The sequence below is a fragment of the Oncorhynchus gorbuscha genome, linkage group LG25 (assembly GCF_021184085.1).
Source record: "Oncorhynchus gorbuscha isolate QuinsamMale2020 ecotype Even-year linkage group LG25, OgorEven_v1.0, whole genome shotgun sequence".
Classification (NCBI taxonomy): Eukaryota; Metazoa; Chordata; class Actinopteri; order Salmoniformes; family Salmonidae; genus Oncorhynchus; species Oncorhynchus gorbuscha.
The window spans coordinates 48,571,954-48,590,004 of NC_060197.1; the positions used below are offsets into that span (position 1 = coordinate 48,571,954).

The 18,051-nt window shown below is 44.6% G+C and overlaps 1 protein-coding gene across 2 annotated transcripts in view; it reads left to right on the plus strand.

Annotated features, from left to right (window-relative positions):
- LOC124013923 (zinc finger protein 638-like) overlaps positions 1-18,051 on the plus strand; it is a 96,967-nt gene that overhangs the window by 44,068 nt on the left and 34,848 nt on the right. Inside the window, exons 5-9 of one of the 2 annotated variants that reach the window (XM_046328493.1) lie at positions 131-433; positions 630-742; positions 2,399-2,664; positions 7,506-7,649; positions 8,807-8,964. In XM_046328493.1, coding sequence (XP_046184449.1) covers positions 131-433; positions 630-742; positions 2,399-2,664; positions 7,506-7,649; positions 8,807-8,964 — 984 coding nt within the window. Of the gene's footprint in view, positions 1-130; positions 434-617; positions 743-2,398; positions 2,665-7,505; positions 7,650-8,806; positions 8,965-18,051 lie in introns of both variants that reach the window. The other variant, XM_046328492.1, reaches the window with a different exon arrangement.

An 18,051-nucleotide genomic window follows, 5' to 3' on the forward strand; every position in this document is an offset into this window, starting at 1 on the left:
TGAATGTCGCTGACTCAGTTATGAGCTTACATTTTAAACCAGAATGACTTCTTCAGGCTGTGCTTACTGGCCTAGTTCCCTTCTCTCCTTCCCTCTCTCTCTCCATCCTCTCCTCTCTCTCTCTCTCCAGCCCTGCTGCCAGTAGAAATGACAACAACCAGAGTTCCTCCAAACGTCGCCAGACCAACTCCCGTTCTCTGTCCCGTTCTCCTTCTCCTCGCCTCTCCTCCTACCGCACCACTTCCTCCTCCTCTGCTCGCCGACCTCGATCCAGGGAACGATCCCGCTCCCGGGAACGTAGACACAGCGCCGGCAGACGGCGTTCCCGGTCTCCTGGTTCGCGTCGGGAACGTGACCCTCCGGCGTCGTCGTCTTCGCACCGGGATCGGGAACGTCGGCGTTCGCCCCAGACAACTTCTTCATCCCGGAGGAGGTAAGATGACAGAAAAGTCAATAGACTGTATTGTAGTGCTTTTTTTAAATGTAAAATTTTTAAAACATTTTTTCCCAGATTAATCAAAGCTACTCTATGATTTTAAAATTTATTTGTATCTGAATATTTTTTTTAACGTCTAATAAAATGAATTAAAATAATTTAAGTTAATTAATTCATCCAGGTCGCGTTCTAGGAGCTATGAGCGTCGGGAGGCGAGGAAGAGCAGCCCTCCAGGAGGAGGGAAGAGCAGACAGCAGAAGTCTAGCAGTGCTGAGAGACTGGCCAAGAAACTACTGGAGTCATCTGGTAAGAGAGGGAGAACAATTATCCTGTTTACAGCCCGGTGAGGAGACTTCTTTTAGCCCGGGGCTAAATGACTGTTCACACATTCTAAAGTGGCCTAGCACTGACCTTGGCCGGGGTTAACACTGACCTTGGCCCGGGGTCAACACTGACCTTGGCCCGGGGTCAACACTGACCTTGGCCCGGGGTCAACACTGACCTTGGCCCGGGGTTAACACTGACCTTGGCCCGGGGTTAACACTGACCTTGGCCCGGGGTTAACACTGACCTTGGCCCGGGGTTAACACTGACCTTGGCCCGGGGTTAACACTGACCTTGGCCCGGGGTTAACACTGACCTTGGCCCAGGGCCAGTCTTAGCCTGGCCCGGGGAACCTTGGCCCGGGGGTTGGCCCAGGGCCAGTCTTAGCCTGAAGGTTGGCCCAGGGCCAGTCTTAGCCTGAAGGTTGGCCCAGGGCCAGTCTTAGCCTGAAGGTTGGCCCAGGGCCAGTCTTAGCCTGAAGGTTGGCCCAGGGCCAGTCTTAGCCTGAAGGTTGGCCCAGGGCCAGTCTTAGCCTGAAGGTTGGCCCAGGGCCAGTCTTAGCCTGAAGGTTGGCCCAGGGCCAGTCTTAGCCTGAAGGTTGGCCCAGGGCCAGTCTTAGCCTGAAGGTTGGCCCAGGGCCAGTCTTAGCCTGAAGGTTGGCCCAGGGCCAGTCTTAGCCTGAAGGTTGGCCCAGGGCCAGTCTTAGCCTGAAGGTTGGCCCAGGGCCAGTCTTAGCCTGAAGGTTGGCCCAGGGCCAGTCTTAGCCTGAAGGTTGGCCCAGGGCCAGTCTTAGCCTGAAGGTTGGCCCAGGGCCAGTCTTAGCCTGAAGGTTGGCCCAGGGCCAGTCTTAGCCTGAAGGTTGGCCCAGGGCCAGTCTTAGCCTGAAGGTTGGCCCAGGGCCAGTCTTAGCCTGAAGGTTGGCCCAGGGCCAGTCTTAGCCTGGCCCAGGGGTCCTGATGGCCCAGGGCCAGTCTTAGCCTGAGGTTGGCCCAGGGCCAGTCTTAGCCTGAAGGTTGGCCCAGGGCCAGTCTTAGCCTGAAGGTTGGCCCAGGGCCAGTCTTAGCCTGGGCCTGATGGATAACCCAGGGTTACTGATGCAGTGTGAAGCTCTCGTCTTCAAAAGTGGGGGAGGAACTTCAGCTTTTCTCCTCCAATTAGTTTTGAGATGGAAGGTAAGTCGAGAGGATGTGGAGAATCAAGGAAATCACATTGATTCATTCTTCTACACTCTGGTCAAGAGAACCAGTACATTACTTATCTCTCACACCCTGACCCAATGTCTCCCCTTCTCCTTCCAGCTGGCCTCTCTCCCCATGTCACCCCCTCTCCTTCCAGCCGGCCTCTCCTTCCAGCCGGCCTCTCTCCCCCTGTCTCCCCCTCTCCTTACAGCCGGGCCTCTCTCGCCCTCTCCTTACAGCCGGGCCTCTCTCGCCCTCTCCTTACAGCCGGGCCTCTCTCGCCCTCTCCTTACAGCCGGGCCTCTCTCGCTCTCTCTTTACAGCCGGGCCTCTCTCGCCCTCTCCTTCCAGCCGGGCCTCTCTCGCCCTCTCCTTCCAGCCGGCCTCTCTCCTTCCAGCCGGCCTCTCTCCCCCTCTCCTTCCAGCCGGCTTCTCTTTGATCCATGCCTTTGTATTCCAGCTGGCCTCTCCCTGACTAAGAACACCAGTCTAGAAGTTCTGATGCAGTCCCTGGCCCCTGCTCTCCTGGCCGAGCTCGCCAAAAAGAAAGGAGCCACTTCTGCCAAAGGAGGTGCCGGCAAGGGAGGCCGCTCCTCCTCCCGGAAGACTGAAACGGGAACGTCCAAGGGTGGCAAGGCAGGCACTGGATCTGGGAGGACATCAAACAAGAAATCCTCCTCGCCCTCCAAATCATCCTTCAAATCGTCCAGCTCAGCTCCTTCCAAGGTATGCCTTTTTGTGTGTGTTAATTTTTTTTTATTTTTAATAAGACTGATAAGATGGGGGATCTTCCACATGGTGAAGACCTTCAGACAGCTGATCGTGATGATGTCATCGTGATGATGTCATTGTCACTCCCATAGTACTGAGCGGTCAGCGTTCGCATCGTGGCGGCGGCTTCCTAAAAATGGCGGTCTCCGAACAACTTTAACAAATAAAATATAAAACATTCATTACCTTTGACCATCTTCTTTGTTGGCACTCCTAGATGTCCCATAATCACTATTGGGTCTTTTTTTCGATTAAATCGGTCCATATATAGCCTAGATATCGATCTATGAAGACTGTGTGATAAACGGAAAAAAATAGCGTCTTATAACGTAACGTCATTTTTTTAAATCAAAAAAGTCGCCGATAAACTTTCACAAAACACTTCGAAATACTTTTGTAATGCAACTTTAGGTATTATTAAACGTTAATAAGCGATCAAATTGATCACGAGGCGAAGTATATTCTTTAGCTGTCCGTCTGGAAATAATGTCCGGGTAATTCTCAACCAAAATATCCGGTCGGAGACCGGAGGAAATGCGTTGCCTTGCGTCTGTTTGACCAAGAAACAAAGCCTAGGCAAATGACAAGACTCTAGACAACGTGTGGAAGCTGTAGGTATTGCAACCTCAGCCCCATTAAATGTGGTTCACCTTTATCAATGGGTTCAAGTCGCGCATGGATATATATTTCCATATTCAGTGATCAGATTTTCCTGCGCTTTTCGATGAAACGCACGTTCTGTTATAGTCACGGCCGTGATTTAACCAGTTTTATAAACGTCTGAGTGTTTTCTATCCACACATACTAATCATATGCATATACTATATTCCTGGCATGAGTAGCAGGGAGCTGAAATGTTGCACGATTTTTAACAGAATGTTCGAAAAATTAGGGGGTAGGATTAACAGGTTAACCCCCATTTGAACTCTTTTAACAACTTTAACCCCCATTTGAACTCTTTTAACAACTTTAACCCCCATTTGAACTCCTTTAACAACTTTAACCCCCATTTGAACTCCTTTAACAACTTTAACCCCCATTTGAACTCCCGCCGTAAAAAAGGCCTGACTAGGGTGACGGAGTAGTTTTGGTACGGTTGATGCTTTGCGGCACAGCCGGCGCTAGTTTTTCCCATTTTTTTAAAGTCACTGGAGAGGTTTGACTTCTCCAGATGACAAATAGCTGGATGGTGTTTGACATCAGAACCGGGCTGGACCATCTTGGTAGGGGGGGCGGCGTCTGTGGCCCACTGGGTCAGCCTAATGCTCATATAGATGATTATGACAACAGACAAATAGTGGAAGTCACTGGCAGTGTCTGTTAAAAAAAATATATTATAATTTGTATATGACTACAGCCTTGACTCTTCTTGAGTATGACACTACAACCTTGGCACACCTGTATTTGGGGAGTTTCTCCCATTCTTCTCTGAAGATCCTCTCAAGCTCTGTCAGGTTGGATGGGGAGCGTCGCTGCACAGCTATTTTCAGGTCTCTCCAGAGATGTTCGATAGAGTTCAAGAGTTCAAGTCCGGGCTCTGGCAGGGCTACTCAAGGACATTCAGAGACTTGTCCCGAAGCCACTCCTGTATTGTCTTGGCTGTGTGCTTAGGGTTGTTGTCCTGTTGGAAGGTGAACCTTCTCCCCAGTCTGAGGTCCTGAGCGCTCTGGAGCAGGTTTTCATCAAGGATCTCTCTGTACTTTGCTCCGTTCATCTTTCCTTCGATCCGGACTAGTCTCCCAATCCCTGCTGCTGAAAAACATCCCCACATCATGATGCTGCCACCACCGGGATGGTGCCAGGTTTCCTCCAGATGTGAAACTTGGCATTCAGGCCAAATACTTCAATCTTGGTTTCATCTGACCAGAGAATCTTGTTTCTCATGGTCTGAGAGTCCTTGAGGTGCCTTTTGGCAAACTCCAAGCGGGCTGTCATGTTCCTTTTACTGAGGAGTGTCTGGCCTCTCTACCATAAAGGCCTGATTGGTGGAGTGCTGCAGAGATGGTTGTCCTTCTGGAAGGTTCTCCCTTCTCCACAGAGGAACTCTGGAGCTCTGTCAGAGGGACCATCGTGTGCTTGCTCACCTCCCTGACCAAGGCCCTTCTTTCCAGATTGCTCAGTTTGGCTGGGCGTCCCGCTCTAGGAAGAGTCTTGGTGGTTCCAAACTTCTTCCATTTAAGAATGATGGAGGCCACTGTTCTTGGGGACTGCAGACATTTTTGGTACCCTTCCCCAGATCTGTGCCTCGACACAATCCTGTCTCTGAGATCTATGGACAATTCCTTCAAACTCATGGCTTCGTTTTTGCTCTGACGTGCACTGTCAACTGTGGAACCTCATGTAGACAGGTGACAGGTGTGTGCCTTTCCAAATCATGTCCAATCAATTGAATTTACCACAGGTGGACTCCAATCAGGTTGTAGAAACATCTCAATGATGATCAATGGAAACAGGATGCACCTGAGATCAATTTCATCTCATTTTCATCTGAGCTCAGGATGTCTCATAGCAAAAGGTCTGAATACTTATGTAAAAATAAATGTGTTTGTTTTGCAAATTGTATTAAAAAAAATCATTTTAAACCTGTTTTTGGTTTGGTCATTTAGGGGGTATTGTGTGTAGATTGAGGATTTTCTTTCCTTTTAATCCATTTTAGACTAGTTAACAGAATGTGGAACAACTCTGGGGATCTGAAGTGTGTGTGTGTGTGTGTGTGTGTGTGTGTGTTTATCTCGCACAGTACCAGTCAAAAGTTTGGACACACCTACTCATTCCAGGGTTTTTCTTTATTTTTACTATTTTCTACATTGTAGAATAGTGAAGACTTCAGAACTATGAAATAACACATAACATGTGTCTCTTTGAGCTGTCATTGTGACTCTTCAGGCATTTGACACTACAGAATATCCCCACTACCAACACTAAAGAATATCCCCACTACCAACACTAAAGAATATCCCCACTACCAACACTAAAGAATATCCCCACTACCAACACTAAAGAATATCCCCACTACCAACACTAAAGAATATCCCCTCTACCAACACTAAAGAATATCCCCTCTACCAACACTAAAGAATATCCCCACTACCAACACTAAAGAATATCCCCCACTACCAACACTAAAGAATATCCCCCCACTACCAACACTAAAGAATATCCCCCAATACCAACACTAAAGAATATCCCCACTACCAACACTAAAGAATATCCCCCACTACCAACACTAAAGAATATCCCCCCACTACCAACACTAAAGAATATCCCCCCACTACCAACACTAAAGAATATCCCCCACTACCAACACTAAAGAATATCCCCCCACTACCAACACTAAAGAATATCCCCACTACCAACACTAAAGAATATCCCCCACTACCAACACTAAAGAATATCCCCCACTACCAACACTAAAGAATATCCCCCACTACCAACACTAAAGAATATCCCCCACTACCAACACTAAAGAATATCCCCCACTACCAACACTAAAGAATATCCCCCCACTACCAACACTAAAGAATATCCCCCACTACCAACACTAAAGAATATCCCCCACTACCAACACTAAAGAATATCCCCACTACCAACACTAAAGGGAATATCCCCACTACCAACACTAAAGGATATCCCCCACTACCAACACTAAAGAATATCCCCACTACCAACACTAAAGAATATCCCCCCACTACCAACACTAAAGGATATCCCCACTACCAACACTAAAGAATATCCCCCTACCAACACTAAAGAATATCCCCCTACCAACACTAAAGAATATCCCCACTACCAACACTAAAGAATATCCCTCTACCAACACTAAAGAATATCCCCACTACCAACACTAAAGAATATCCCCACTACCAACACTAAAGAATATCCCCACTACCAACACTAAAGAATATCCCCACTACCAACACTAAAGAATATCCCCACTACCAACACTAAAGAATATCCCCACTACCAACACTAAAGAATATCCCCACTACCAACACTAAAGAATATCCCCACTACCAACACTAAAGAATATCCCCACTACCAACACTAAAGAATATCCCCACTACCAACACTAAAGAATATCCCCACTACCAACACTAAAGAATATCCCCACTACCAACACTAAAGAATATCCCCACTACCAACACTAAAGAATATCCCCACTACCAACACTAAAGAATATCCCCACTACCAACACTAAAGAATATCCCCACTACCAACACTAAAGAATATCCCCACTACCAACACTAAAGAATATCCCCACTACCAACACTAAAGAATATCCCCACTACCAACACTAAAGAATATCCCCACTACCAACACTAAAGAATATCCCCACTACCAACACTAAAGAATATCCCCACTACCAACACTAAAGAATATCCCCACTACCAACACTAAAGGATATCCCCACTACCAACACTAAAGGATATCCCCACTACCAACACTAAAGGATATCCCCACTACCAACACTAAAGAATATCCCCACTACCAACACTAAAGAATATCCCCACTACCAACACTAAAGAATATCCCCACTACCAACACTAAAGAATATCCCCTCTACCAACACTAAAGAATATCCCCACTACCAACACTAAAGAATATCCCACACTCACTACCAACACTAAAGAATATCCCTCTACCAACACTAAAGAATATCCCCACTACCAACACTAAAGAATATCCCCACTACCAACACTAAAGGATATCCCCACTACCAACACTAAAGAATATCCCCCACTTACACACAGCTCACTACCAATAACAGTCTGGTCTCGCTCTCTTTCTCTCTCTAGACTAAGAAGAAGGGAGCACCAGGGACCTCCGCTCTGTTAAGACTGAAGAATATCCCCCAAAACACAGCTCATGATGAGGTGGTGAAGGCCGTGGAACCATTCGGAAAGATCAACACAGTCATCCAGCTCAAGCCCATACAGCAGGTACTGTATCTTACCAGATGTCCGGAGTTCCCCCGAACCCCAATCGTTCCTATAGCTCAAGGCCATACAGCAGGTACTGTATCTTACCAGATGTCCGAACCCCAATCGTTCCTATAGCTCAAGGCCATAAACCAGGTATTTCCAAACACCGGTCTTCCCCTTCGTTAATGTTCCCCGTCATGTCCAAAGACTCAACTAATCAACCACAAATACATCTCTCTTCCTCCTCCGCTCCTCTTCATATTGGTTTTGGTGTATTAAAAAAAAAATAAACGAGTGGTCTAATAAACTAAACCCTCCCTCTCTCTCCTCCTGCCACCCTCCCTCTCTCTCCTCCTGCCACCCTCCCACTCTCTCCTCCTGCCACCCTACCAGGTACTCTCTCTCCTCCTGCCACCCTCCCTCTCCCCCCCTGCCACCCTCTCTCTCTCCCCCTGCCACCCCCCCTCTCCCCCCTGCCAGGCCATCTCTCTCCTCCTGCCACCCTCCCTCTTCTCCAGATGCCACCCCAATCTCTCTCTCTCCTCAAGGCCAGCAGGTACCCCCCTCTCTCTCTCAGGTATTTACAAACACCGGTCTTCCCCTTAGTTAATGTTCCCCGTCATGTCCAAAGACTCAACTAATCCCCCTCCCTCCCTCTCTCTCTCCTCCCGCCACCCCCCTCTCTCTCTCCTCCCGCAAACCCCCCTCTCTCTCTCCTCCGCCACCCCCTCTCTCTCTCCTCCTGCCACCCCCCCTCTCTCTCTCCTCCCGCCACCCTCCCTCTCTCTCCTCCTGCCACCCTCCTCTCTCTCTCTCCTCCTGCCACCCTCCCTCTCTCTCTCTCCTCCCGCCACCCCCCTCTCTCTCTCTCCTCCCGCCACCCCCTCTCTCTCTCCTCCCGCCACCCCCCTCTCTCTCTCTCCTCCCGCCACCCTCCCCCCTCTCTCTCTCCTCCCGCCACCCTCCCTCTCTCTCTCTCCTCCCGCCACCCTCCCCTCTCTCTCTCCTCCCGCCACCCTCCCTCTCTCTCTCTCCTCCCGCCACCCTCCCTCTCTCTCTCTCCTCCCGCCACCCTCCCTCTCTCTCTCTCCTCCCGCCACCCTCCCTCTCTCTCTCTCCTCCCGCCACCCTCCCTCTTCTCTCTCTCTCTCTGCTCCCTCCATCCCTCTCTCTAGGCATCCGTGTTGTTTGAGAGGGAGGAGGATGCTAAGAAGCTGGCTAGCTGTAAGAACCTGACCATCAAAGGCCAGACCGTCACCGTTCTAACGGAGAAAGATGCTCTGCTGGACGACTCCAAGGAACTGAGCCAAACCAACAAGTCTACCGATGAAAAGTAAGAGAAATCAGCAACTCGTTTCTTTATTTCATTAGTTAACTCTATATACATTAACGAATATCATAGTTACACGATGTAGAAATCCATCCACCATTTCCTGGTTGCTAAAGCTCAAAATAGTTTGTCTAATTTCAGTTTGTGACAAAATAGTCTAGTATAGTGTAGAGAGTCATTGTAACATCTATATTAATCTAGTATAGTATAGAGAGTCATTGTAACATCTATAATAATCTAGTATAGTGTAGAGAGTCATTGTAACATCTATAATAATCTAGTATAGAGAGTCATTGTAACATCTATAATAATCTAGTGTAGAGAGTCATTGTAACATCTATAGTAATCTAGTATAGTATAGAGAGTCATTGTAACATCTATAATAATCTAGTATAGTATAGAGAGTCATTGTAACATCTATAATAATCTAGTGTAGAGAGTCATTGTAATATCTATAATAATCTAGTGTAGAGAGTCATTGTAACATCTATAATAATCTAGTATAGTATAGAGAGTCATTGTAACATCTATAATAATCTAGTATAGTATAGAGAGTCATTGTAACATCTATAATCTAGTATAGTGTAGAGAGTCATTGTAACATCTATAATAATCTAGTATAGAGAGTCATTGTAACATCTATAATAATCTAGTATAGAGAGTCATTGTAACATCTATAATAATCTAGTGTAGAGAGTCATTGTAACGTCTATAATAATCTAGTATAGAGAGTCATTGTAACATCTATAGTAATCTAGTATAGAGAGTCATTGTAACATCTATAATCTAGTATAGAGAGTCATTGTAACATCTATAATAATCTAGTATAGAGAGTCATTGTAACGTCTATAATAATCTAGTATAGAGAGTCATTGTAACATCTATAATAATCTAGTGTAGAGAGTCATTGTAACATCTATAGTAATCTAGTATAGTATAGAGAGTCATTGTAACATCTATAATAATCTAGTATAGTATAGAGAGTCATTGTAACATCTATAATAATCTAGTGTAGAGAGTCATTGTAATATCTATAATAATCTAGTGTAGAGAGTCATTGTAACATCTATAATAATCTAGTATAGTATAGAGAGTCATTGTAACATCTATAATAATCTAGTATAGTATAGAGAGTCATTGTAACATCTATAATAATCTAGTATAGTGTAGAGAGTCATTGTAACATCTATAATAATCTAGTATAGAGAGTCATTGTAACATCTATAATAATCTAGTATAGAGAGTCATTGTAACATCTATAATAATCTAGTGTAGAGAGTCATTGTAACGTCTATAATAATCTAGTATAGAGAGTCATTGTAACATCTATAGTAATCTAGTATAGAGAGTCATTGTAACATCTATAATCTAGTATAGAGAGTCATTGTAACATCTATAATCTAGTATAGTATAGAGAGTCATTGTAACATCTATAATAATCTAGTATAGAGAGTCATTGTAACATCTAATAATCTAGTATAGAGAGTCATTGTAACATCTATAATAATCTAGTATAGTGTAGAGTCATTGTATCATCTATAATAATCTAGTATAGAGAGTCATTGTAACATCTATAATAATCTAGTATAGAGAGTCATTGTAACATCTATAATAATCTAGTATAGTATAGAGAGTCATTGTAACATCTATAATAATCTAGTATAGAGACAATATTTCCATAAATATTGTCTTTTCACCTGTTAGAACATAGATCAGATCCTTTTCTTAGACTTTGACGTGACACATTGCCACTTTAACTATATATACAGTTTGCTATAATTAGTTAACTCTAGTATATACAGTAGGATATAGTTAGCTGTACATTACACAGTGATATAATTAGTTAACTCTAGTATATACATTTACATTTAAGTCATTTAGCAGACGCTCTTATCCAGAGCGACTTACAAATTGGTGCATTCACCTTATGACATCCAGTGGAACAGCCACTTTACAATAGTGCATCTAAATCTTTTATGGGGGGGGGTAGAAGGATTACTTTATCCTATCCTAGGTATTCCTTAAAGAGGTTGGGTTTCAGGTGTCTCCGGAAGGTGGTGATTGACTCCGCTGTCCTGGCGTCGTGAGGGAGTTTATTCCACCATTGGGGGGCCAGAGCAGCGAACAGTTTTGACTGGGCTGAGCGGGAACTGTACTTCCTCAGTGGTAGGGAGGCGAGCAGGCCAGAGGTGGATGAACGCAGTGCCCTTGTTTTAGGTGTAGGGCCTGATCAGAGCCTGTAGGTACTGAGGTGCCGTTCCCCTCACAGCTCCGTAGGCAAGCACCATGGTCTTGTAGCGGATGCGAGCTTCAACTGGAAGCCAGTGGAGAGAGCGGAGGAGCGGGGTGACGTGAGAGAACTTGGGAAGGTTGAACACCAGACGGGCTGCGGCGTTCTGGATGAGTTGTAGGGGTTTAATGGCACAGGCAGGGAGCCCAGCCAACAGCGAGTTGCAGTAATCCAGACGGGAGATGACAAGTGCCTGGATTAGGACCTGCACCGCTTGCTGTGTGAGGCAGGGTCGTACTCTGCGGATGTTGTAGAGCATGAACCTACAGGAACGGGCCACCGCCTTGATGTTAGTTGAGAACGACAGGGTGTTGTCCAGGATCACGCCAAGGTTCTTAGCGCTCTGGGAGGAGGACACAATGGAGTTGTCAACCGTGGTGGCGAGATCATGGAACGGGCAGTCCTTCCCCGGGAGGAAGAGCAGCTCCGTCTTGCCGAGGTTCAGCTTGAGGTGGTGATCCGTCATCCACACTGATATGTCTGCCGGACATGCAGAGATGCGATTCGCCACCTGGTCATCAGAAGGGGGAAAGGAGAAGATGAATTGTGTGTCGTCTGCATAGCAATGATAGGAGAGACCATGTGAGGTTATGACAGAGCCAAGTGACTTGGTGTATAGCGAGAATAGGAGAGGGCCTAGAACAGAGCCCTGGGGGACACCAGTGGTGAGAGCGCGTGGTGAGGAGACAGATTCTCGCCACGCCACCTGGTAGGAGCGACCTGTCAGGTAGGACGCAATCCAAGCGTGGGCCGCGCCGGAGATGCTCAACTTGGAGAGGGTGGAGAGGAGGATCTGATGGTTCACAGTATCGAAGGCAGCCGATAGGTCTAGAAGGATGAGAGCAGAGGAGAGAGAGTTAGCTTTAGCAGTGCGGAGCGCCTCCGTGATACAGAGAAGAGCAGTCTCAGTTGAATGACTAGTCTTGAAACCTGACTGATTTGGATCAAGAAGGTCATTCTGAGAGAGATAGCGAGAGAGCTGGCCAAGGACGGCACGTTCAAGAGTTTTGGAGAGAAAAGTATATACAGTAGGATATAGTTAGCTGGGCATTACACAGTGATATAATTAAAGAAGGGATACTGGTCTGTAGTTGTTGACATCGGAGGGATCGAGGGTTGCAACTTAATTAGGAAGGTGTTCCTAATGTTTGGTATACTCATATCTATCTCTATCTCTCTATCTATGAGATAGAGAGATATCTATGAGATAGAGAGATATCTATGAGATAGAGAGATAGATATGAGATAGAGAGATAGATATACAGTATGATATAATTAGTTAAGGGGGAATTTAAACCTGGGGGAATCTGGGCTTGTTTTTCATCGTGTCCCGAGGCATTTCTAGGACAGTGAGGTGTGTTTCATACATAATTGCCCAGGAGAAAGGCGAACTTAATCAGGAAGGTGTTCCTAATGTTTGGTATACTCAGTATATATATATACAGTATGATATATACAATGGTACAATGACTCTCTATATGTGTGTGTGTATATATATATATGCGGGTCTGGGCTTCGGACGCTGAATGATACACCCGATGACTACTTCCAGTGTATTGATGGGGGTGTGTGAGACTAAACATAAATGTAGTCCTTCTTTCGTGGCATTTCGCGATACGGATCGTATGTTTTTGTTGTGGTCGTCCTCGTTCGATAGGAACATCGCTGAAAGACGTCCAAAGGCTCTATCAGCGGATTCATTACTAAATATACAAAACATTTTCCAGTCTCCGAAAGACTACATCTTTGTGCTCTGGCTCCCGTCCCTCCCCAAGGGGGGCTTTAAAAAAAACTCCCGTCCCTCCCCAAGGGGGGCTTTAAAAAAAACTCCCGTCCCTCCCCAAGGGGGGCTTAAAAAAAAACACCCGTCCCTCCCCAAGGGGAACTTTAAAAAAAAACTCCCGTCCCTCCCCCACAGGGGGCTTTAAAAAAAACTCCCGTCCCTCCCCCATGGGGGGCTTTAAAAAAAAAACTTCCGTCCCTCCCCCACGGGGGGCTTTAAAAAAAACTCCCGTCCCTCCCCCACGGGGGGCTTTTAGAAAAAAAAGGAAGTGGACACCAACAATATAATCCTTTTGGAACTGAACGAACTGACCAGTCATGTCTTCAAACGATTCGCTCAACAACACATTCGACCATTGGAGCATTTTATTACGGTCTATAAGCTACATGGTGCCTTTCGACTGGAATATAGCGAAGAGGATTCGAAACAAAGAGTTGGATTTAGCTAACGTTAAAAGCTCAGCTACAGCCAATGGCCAGCACCAAGAAGGCAGAGGACAAATACGGTGCCTAGATAAGTAAGTTATTTTTCCTGCGTGCCACCTAGCTAGCTAGCTATGTTTAGTTTATCTACTGAAATCCATATTGTGTATTGCTTACTAACATGAGGGGGGATAATTTATGTTTCTGTTTGCTAACTTGGCTAAGTAGGTTAGCTAGCTGGCTAGGTAGCAAAGTTAGCTAAATAACTACCGGTAGCCATATCTATGACTAAAAAGAGAAAATGTTTTACAATCAGTTATTTTGTATCTCGAATTGTAAAACCTCTTCTCTTTTTAGTCGTAGATAAAGCTACAACATTACAACCAGCCAACTGAAGCGATATAAGCACATGACTGGAGTTGGGTAGCTAGTCAGCCTGGCGCCTGCTAACATGTTATGCGCTTAACCTCGCGTTTTGTAACTTTGTTAGCAAATGTGTAACATCGGCAACTTAATTTTACTAGCTAGCTATGTAACATAATTGTTTATGATTATGACCGGGGATGCATTGCACAAAATGATAGGATTCAAAACCGATGTAAATAACAGTATTGTATATCAAGCTAGCTAGCTAGCTTAGTTTACTAGCAAACAGTGAGGAGAAACAATAATACTATTTATTGTTGTAAATATCTTAAACTAAAGCTGTTTTTTTTACTAATATATATTTTTGTTGTCTAACTGTTCCTGTTAGTGTCTATTTACAGCTGTTAGTGTCTACTTTACCTACCTAGGTACATTTGACATAGTCTGGTCACTATGCAAAAGATGAGGGTTGGGTTTTGTATTAGGCTAGATATTGTACATGTAATCTGTGCCTGCGCAAGCATGTTCAAAGTAGTCAACCCTAATATTGATGTTATGCATGTTGTTCAAACTACAATAGTGATATATATATATTTATTTATTTATATATATTTATATATTTATTTATTTATTTATTTATCTTTCAGACAATATGGTGATGCCGGGGGTTCCTCCTGAAGTGGCTTCTAGAACCAGAATTCCTGCGAGTCGTTGTAGCAGTATTCCGTGAACTCTAAACCCTCCCAGTGGGATTAAACATTATGCTGGATTTCAAGCCGATGACTCTTGAGGGAGGAGCTGAATGGCAGTTTGATCATGACATCATTTCTCCTTACAGCTTTACAATGTTACCCCCTGACCTTTTACAACACTGATCGTACTGTGTTGTCTTCCTGTGTGTGTGTTTCTTTGGGAAAGGACTTTTTTTTTTTCACCATGACCACCGGTTTTCTTAATTACAGATTGTTACAGCAGATAATGTGATTTTAACCAAAGATCGTTGTAGCACAGAGAATTCTAAACCAGACTCGGTGACGCCGTCCTCGACTCAAGGAAACCGGAGTCTCAAGTGTCCCGTGTTCAGTTGCAAGGTGGTCAGTTTTTAATTTAGAAAATCCTCCTCCATTTATTAAAATTGTGTGTGTGTGTGTGTGGCAAGTGGAATTTGCGGTTTGCTTTCAAAATAAAAGTATGTTAAATTACAGTAATGCAAATTATTACATATAGTAGAATTATGTCCTACTTTTATTTTGAAGGCTAACCGCAAAGGCCACAATTTCTATTTTTTTTTTTCATCTTTTTATTTAACCAGGCCAGTTGAGAACAAGTTCTCATTTACTGCGACCTGATGAAGCAAAGCAGTGTGACATAAACAACAACACAGAGTTACACATGGAATAAACTACCACACAGAGTTACACATGGAGTAAACTACAACACAGAGTTACACATGGAGTAAACAACAACACCAGAGTTACACATGGAGTAAACATCACAGAGTTACACATGGAATAAACAACAACACAGTTACACATGGAGTAAACAACAACACCAGAGTTACACATGGAGTAAACATCACAGAGTTACACATGGAATAAACAACAACACAGTTACACATGGAGTAAACAACAACACCAGAGTTACACATGGAGTAAACAACATCACAGACACATGGGATAAACAAACGTACAGTCAATAACACAACAGAAAAAAAGTCTATATACAGTTTGTGCAAATGGCACGGGGAGGTAAGGCAATAAATAGGCAGAGAAGGTAGAGAAGTAATTACAATTTAGTAAATTTACACAGGAGTGATAGATGTGCAGGTCTTCCCTCAATGGAGATCTAAGACTTGAAATAGATGAGATGTGTGTGAAATATCTTTGGGTTAAATCACATTGTTGCACCAGAGAAATCTGTAGCTATAGTTTTCTGGCACTTGTCTCTCTACACCTGAGACGCCCTGAACTGTACTAGACCGGTCATAAGTGTTTTTTTGTTGTTTTACCATAGAACGTTCTTGTCGAATTTCCCAGTTCTCTTTGAGTCAGAATTAAATAGTGTACAATCCCCTGTATTTTAGATTGGGACAAATAAACCTTGGAATATGTGAATGTCTAGCATCTGTTTTGGTGCTATAGAGCCCTATTTAGTTTATGTAAATATATTCTGTGAATCCAAGGCGTCTGCATGTTTAAGATTGATAGAAAATATTTATTTTATGGTAGTTCTACATCGGGGGCTCTCCAACCCTGTTCCTGAAGAGCTACTGTCAGGATTTGTCAGCGCACCTGATTCTAATACTACAACCTTAATCAGGGTTGGAGAGCGCACATGGAGAACAGGGTTGGAGAGCCCTAGTCTAATACTAAGAACAGGGTTGGAGAGCCCTAGTCTACATGGAGAACAGGGTTGGAGAGCCCTAGTCTACATGGAGAACAGGGTTGGAGAGCCCTAGTCTACATGGAGAACAGGGTTGGAGAGCCCTAGTCTACATGGAGAACAGGGTTGGAGAGCCCTGGAGAGCCCTAGTCTACATGGAGAACAGGGTTGGAGAGCCCTAGTCTACATGGAGAACAGGGTTGGAGAGCCCTAGTCTACATGGAGAACAGGGTTGGAGAGCCCTAGTCTACATGGAGAACAGGGTTGGAGAGCCCTAGTCTACATGGAGAACAGGGTTGGAGAGCCCTAGTCTACATGGAGAACAGGGTTGGAGAGCCCTAGTCTACATGGAGAACAGGGTTGGAGAGCCCTAGTCTGAGATTTTCTGGATTTTTTTCCCCTCGTTTTGTCTGTCATAGTTGAAGTGTACCTATGATGACAATTACAGGCCTCATCTTTTTAAGTGGGAGAACTTGCACAATTGGTGGCTGACTAAGTACTTTTTTGCCCCACTGTGTGTGTACGGTATGTATGTATATATATATATGTACGGTATGTATATATATATATGTACGGTATGTATATATTTATATATATATTTTATATATTTATTTATTTATATATATATAGTACACATTTTTTTATAAATGTATATCTCCAATAAGTTGCTAGTGGAATGGAATGTGACAGTAACAACAGTGAGCTGCCATATTCATTTTCAGGTTGGATTTTCCCGCCAGATTTTGTGTTGCGCAATAGGAGACTTGTTTTCCATCATTGAGGAGGCGGTGTGATAGCTAGCTAGCTGAGCCCACGGCGAAACGTGACCAATGGCTAGCGGAAATAGCTAGCTTGCAGCCGCAAAAAGACAAACGACCCAGCAGCAACTACTCCATCTAAGGGGTGTCAGACTCATTCCGCGGAGGGCTGGGTGTCTGCGGGTTTTGGGGTTTTTTCTTCCAATTAAGACCTAGACAACCAGTTGAGGGTGGTCCTCACTAATGAATTAATTAAGCAATCAGGTACTAGGATTTTTTTACATTTTATTTCACCTTTATTTAACCAGGTAGGCCAGTTGAGAACAAGTTCTCATTTACAACTGCGACCTGGCCAAGATAAAGCAAAGCAGTTTGACACAAACAACAACACAGTTACACATGGAGTAAAACAAACATACAGTCAATAATACAGTATAAAAATCTATATACATTGAGTGCAAATGAGGTGAGATAAGGGAGGTAAAGGCAATAAATAGGCCAGGGTGGCAAAATAATTACAAAAAAGCAATTAAACACTGGAATGGTAGATGTGCAGAAGATGAATGTGCATACAGGGGCGCAAAGGTACAAGATAAATACATGCAGTATGGGGATGAGGTAGATGGGCTGTTTACAGGTGCAGTGATCTGTGAGCTGCTTTGACAGCTGGTGCTTAAAGCTAGTGAGGCGGGTAAGAGTCTCCATCTTCAGAGATTTCTGCAGTTCGTTCCAGTCATTGGCAGCAGAGAACTGGAAGGAGAGGTGGCCAAAAGAAGAATTGTCTTTGGGGATGACCAGTGAGATATACCTGCTGGAGCGCGTGCTACAGGTGGGTGTTGTTTTCGTGACCAGTGAGCTGAGATAAGGCGGGGCTTTGCCTAGCAGAGACTTGTAGATGACCTGGAGCCAGTGGGTTTGGCGACGAATATGAAGCTAGGGCCAGCCAACGAGAGCATACAGGTTGCAGTGGTCGGTAGTATATGGGGCTTTGGTGACAAAACGGATGGCACTGTGATAGACTGCATCCAATTTGCTGAGTAGAGTGTTGGAGGCTATTTTGTAAATGAGATCGTCGAGGATCGGAAGGAT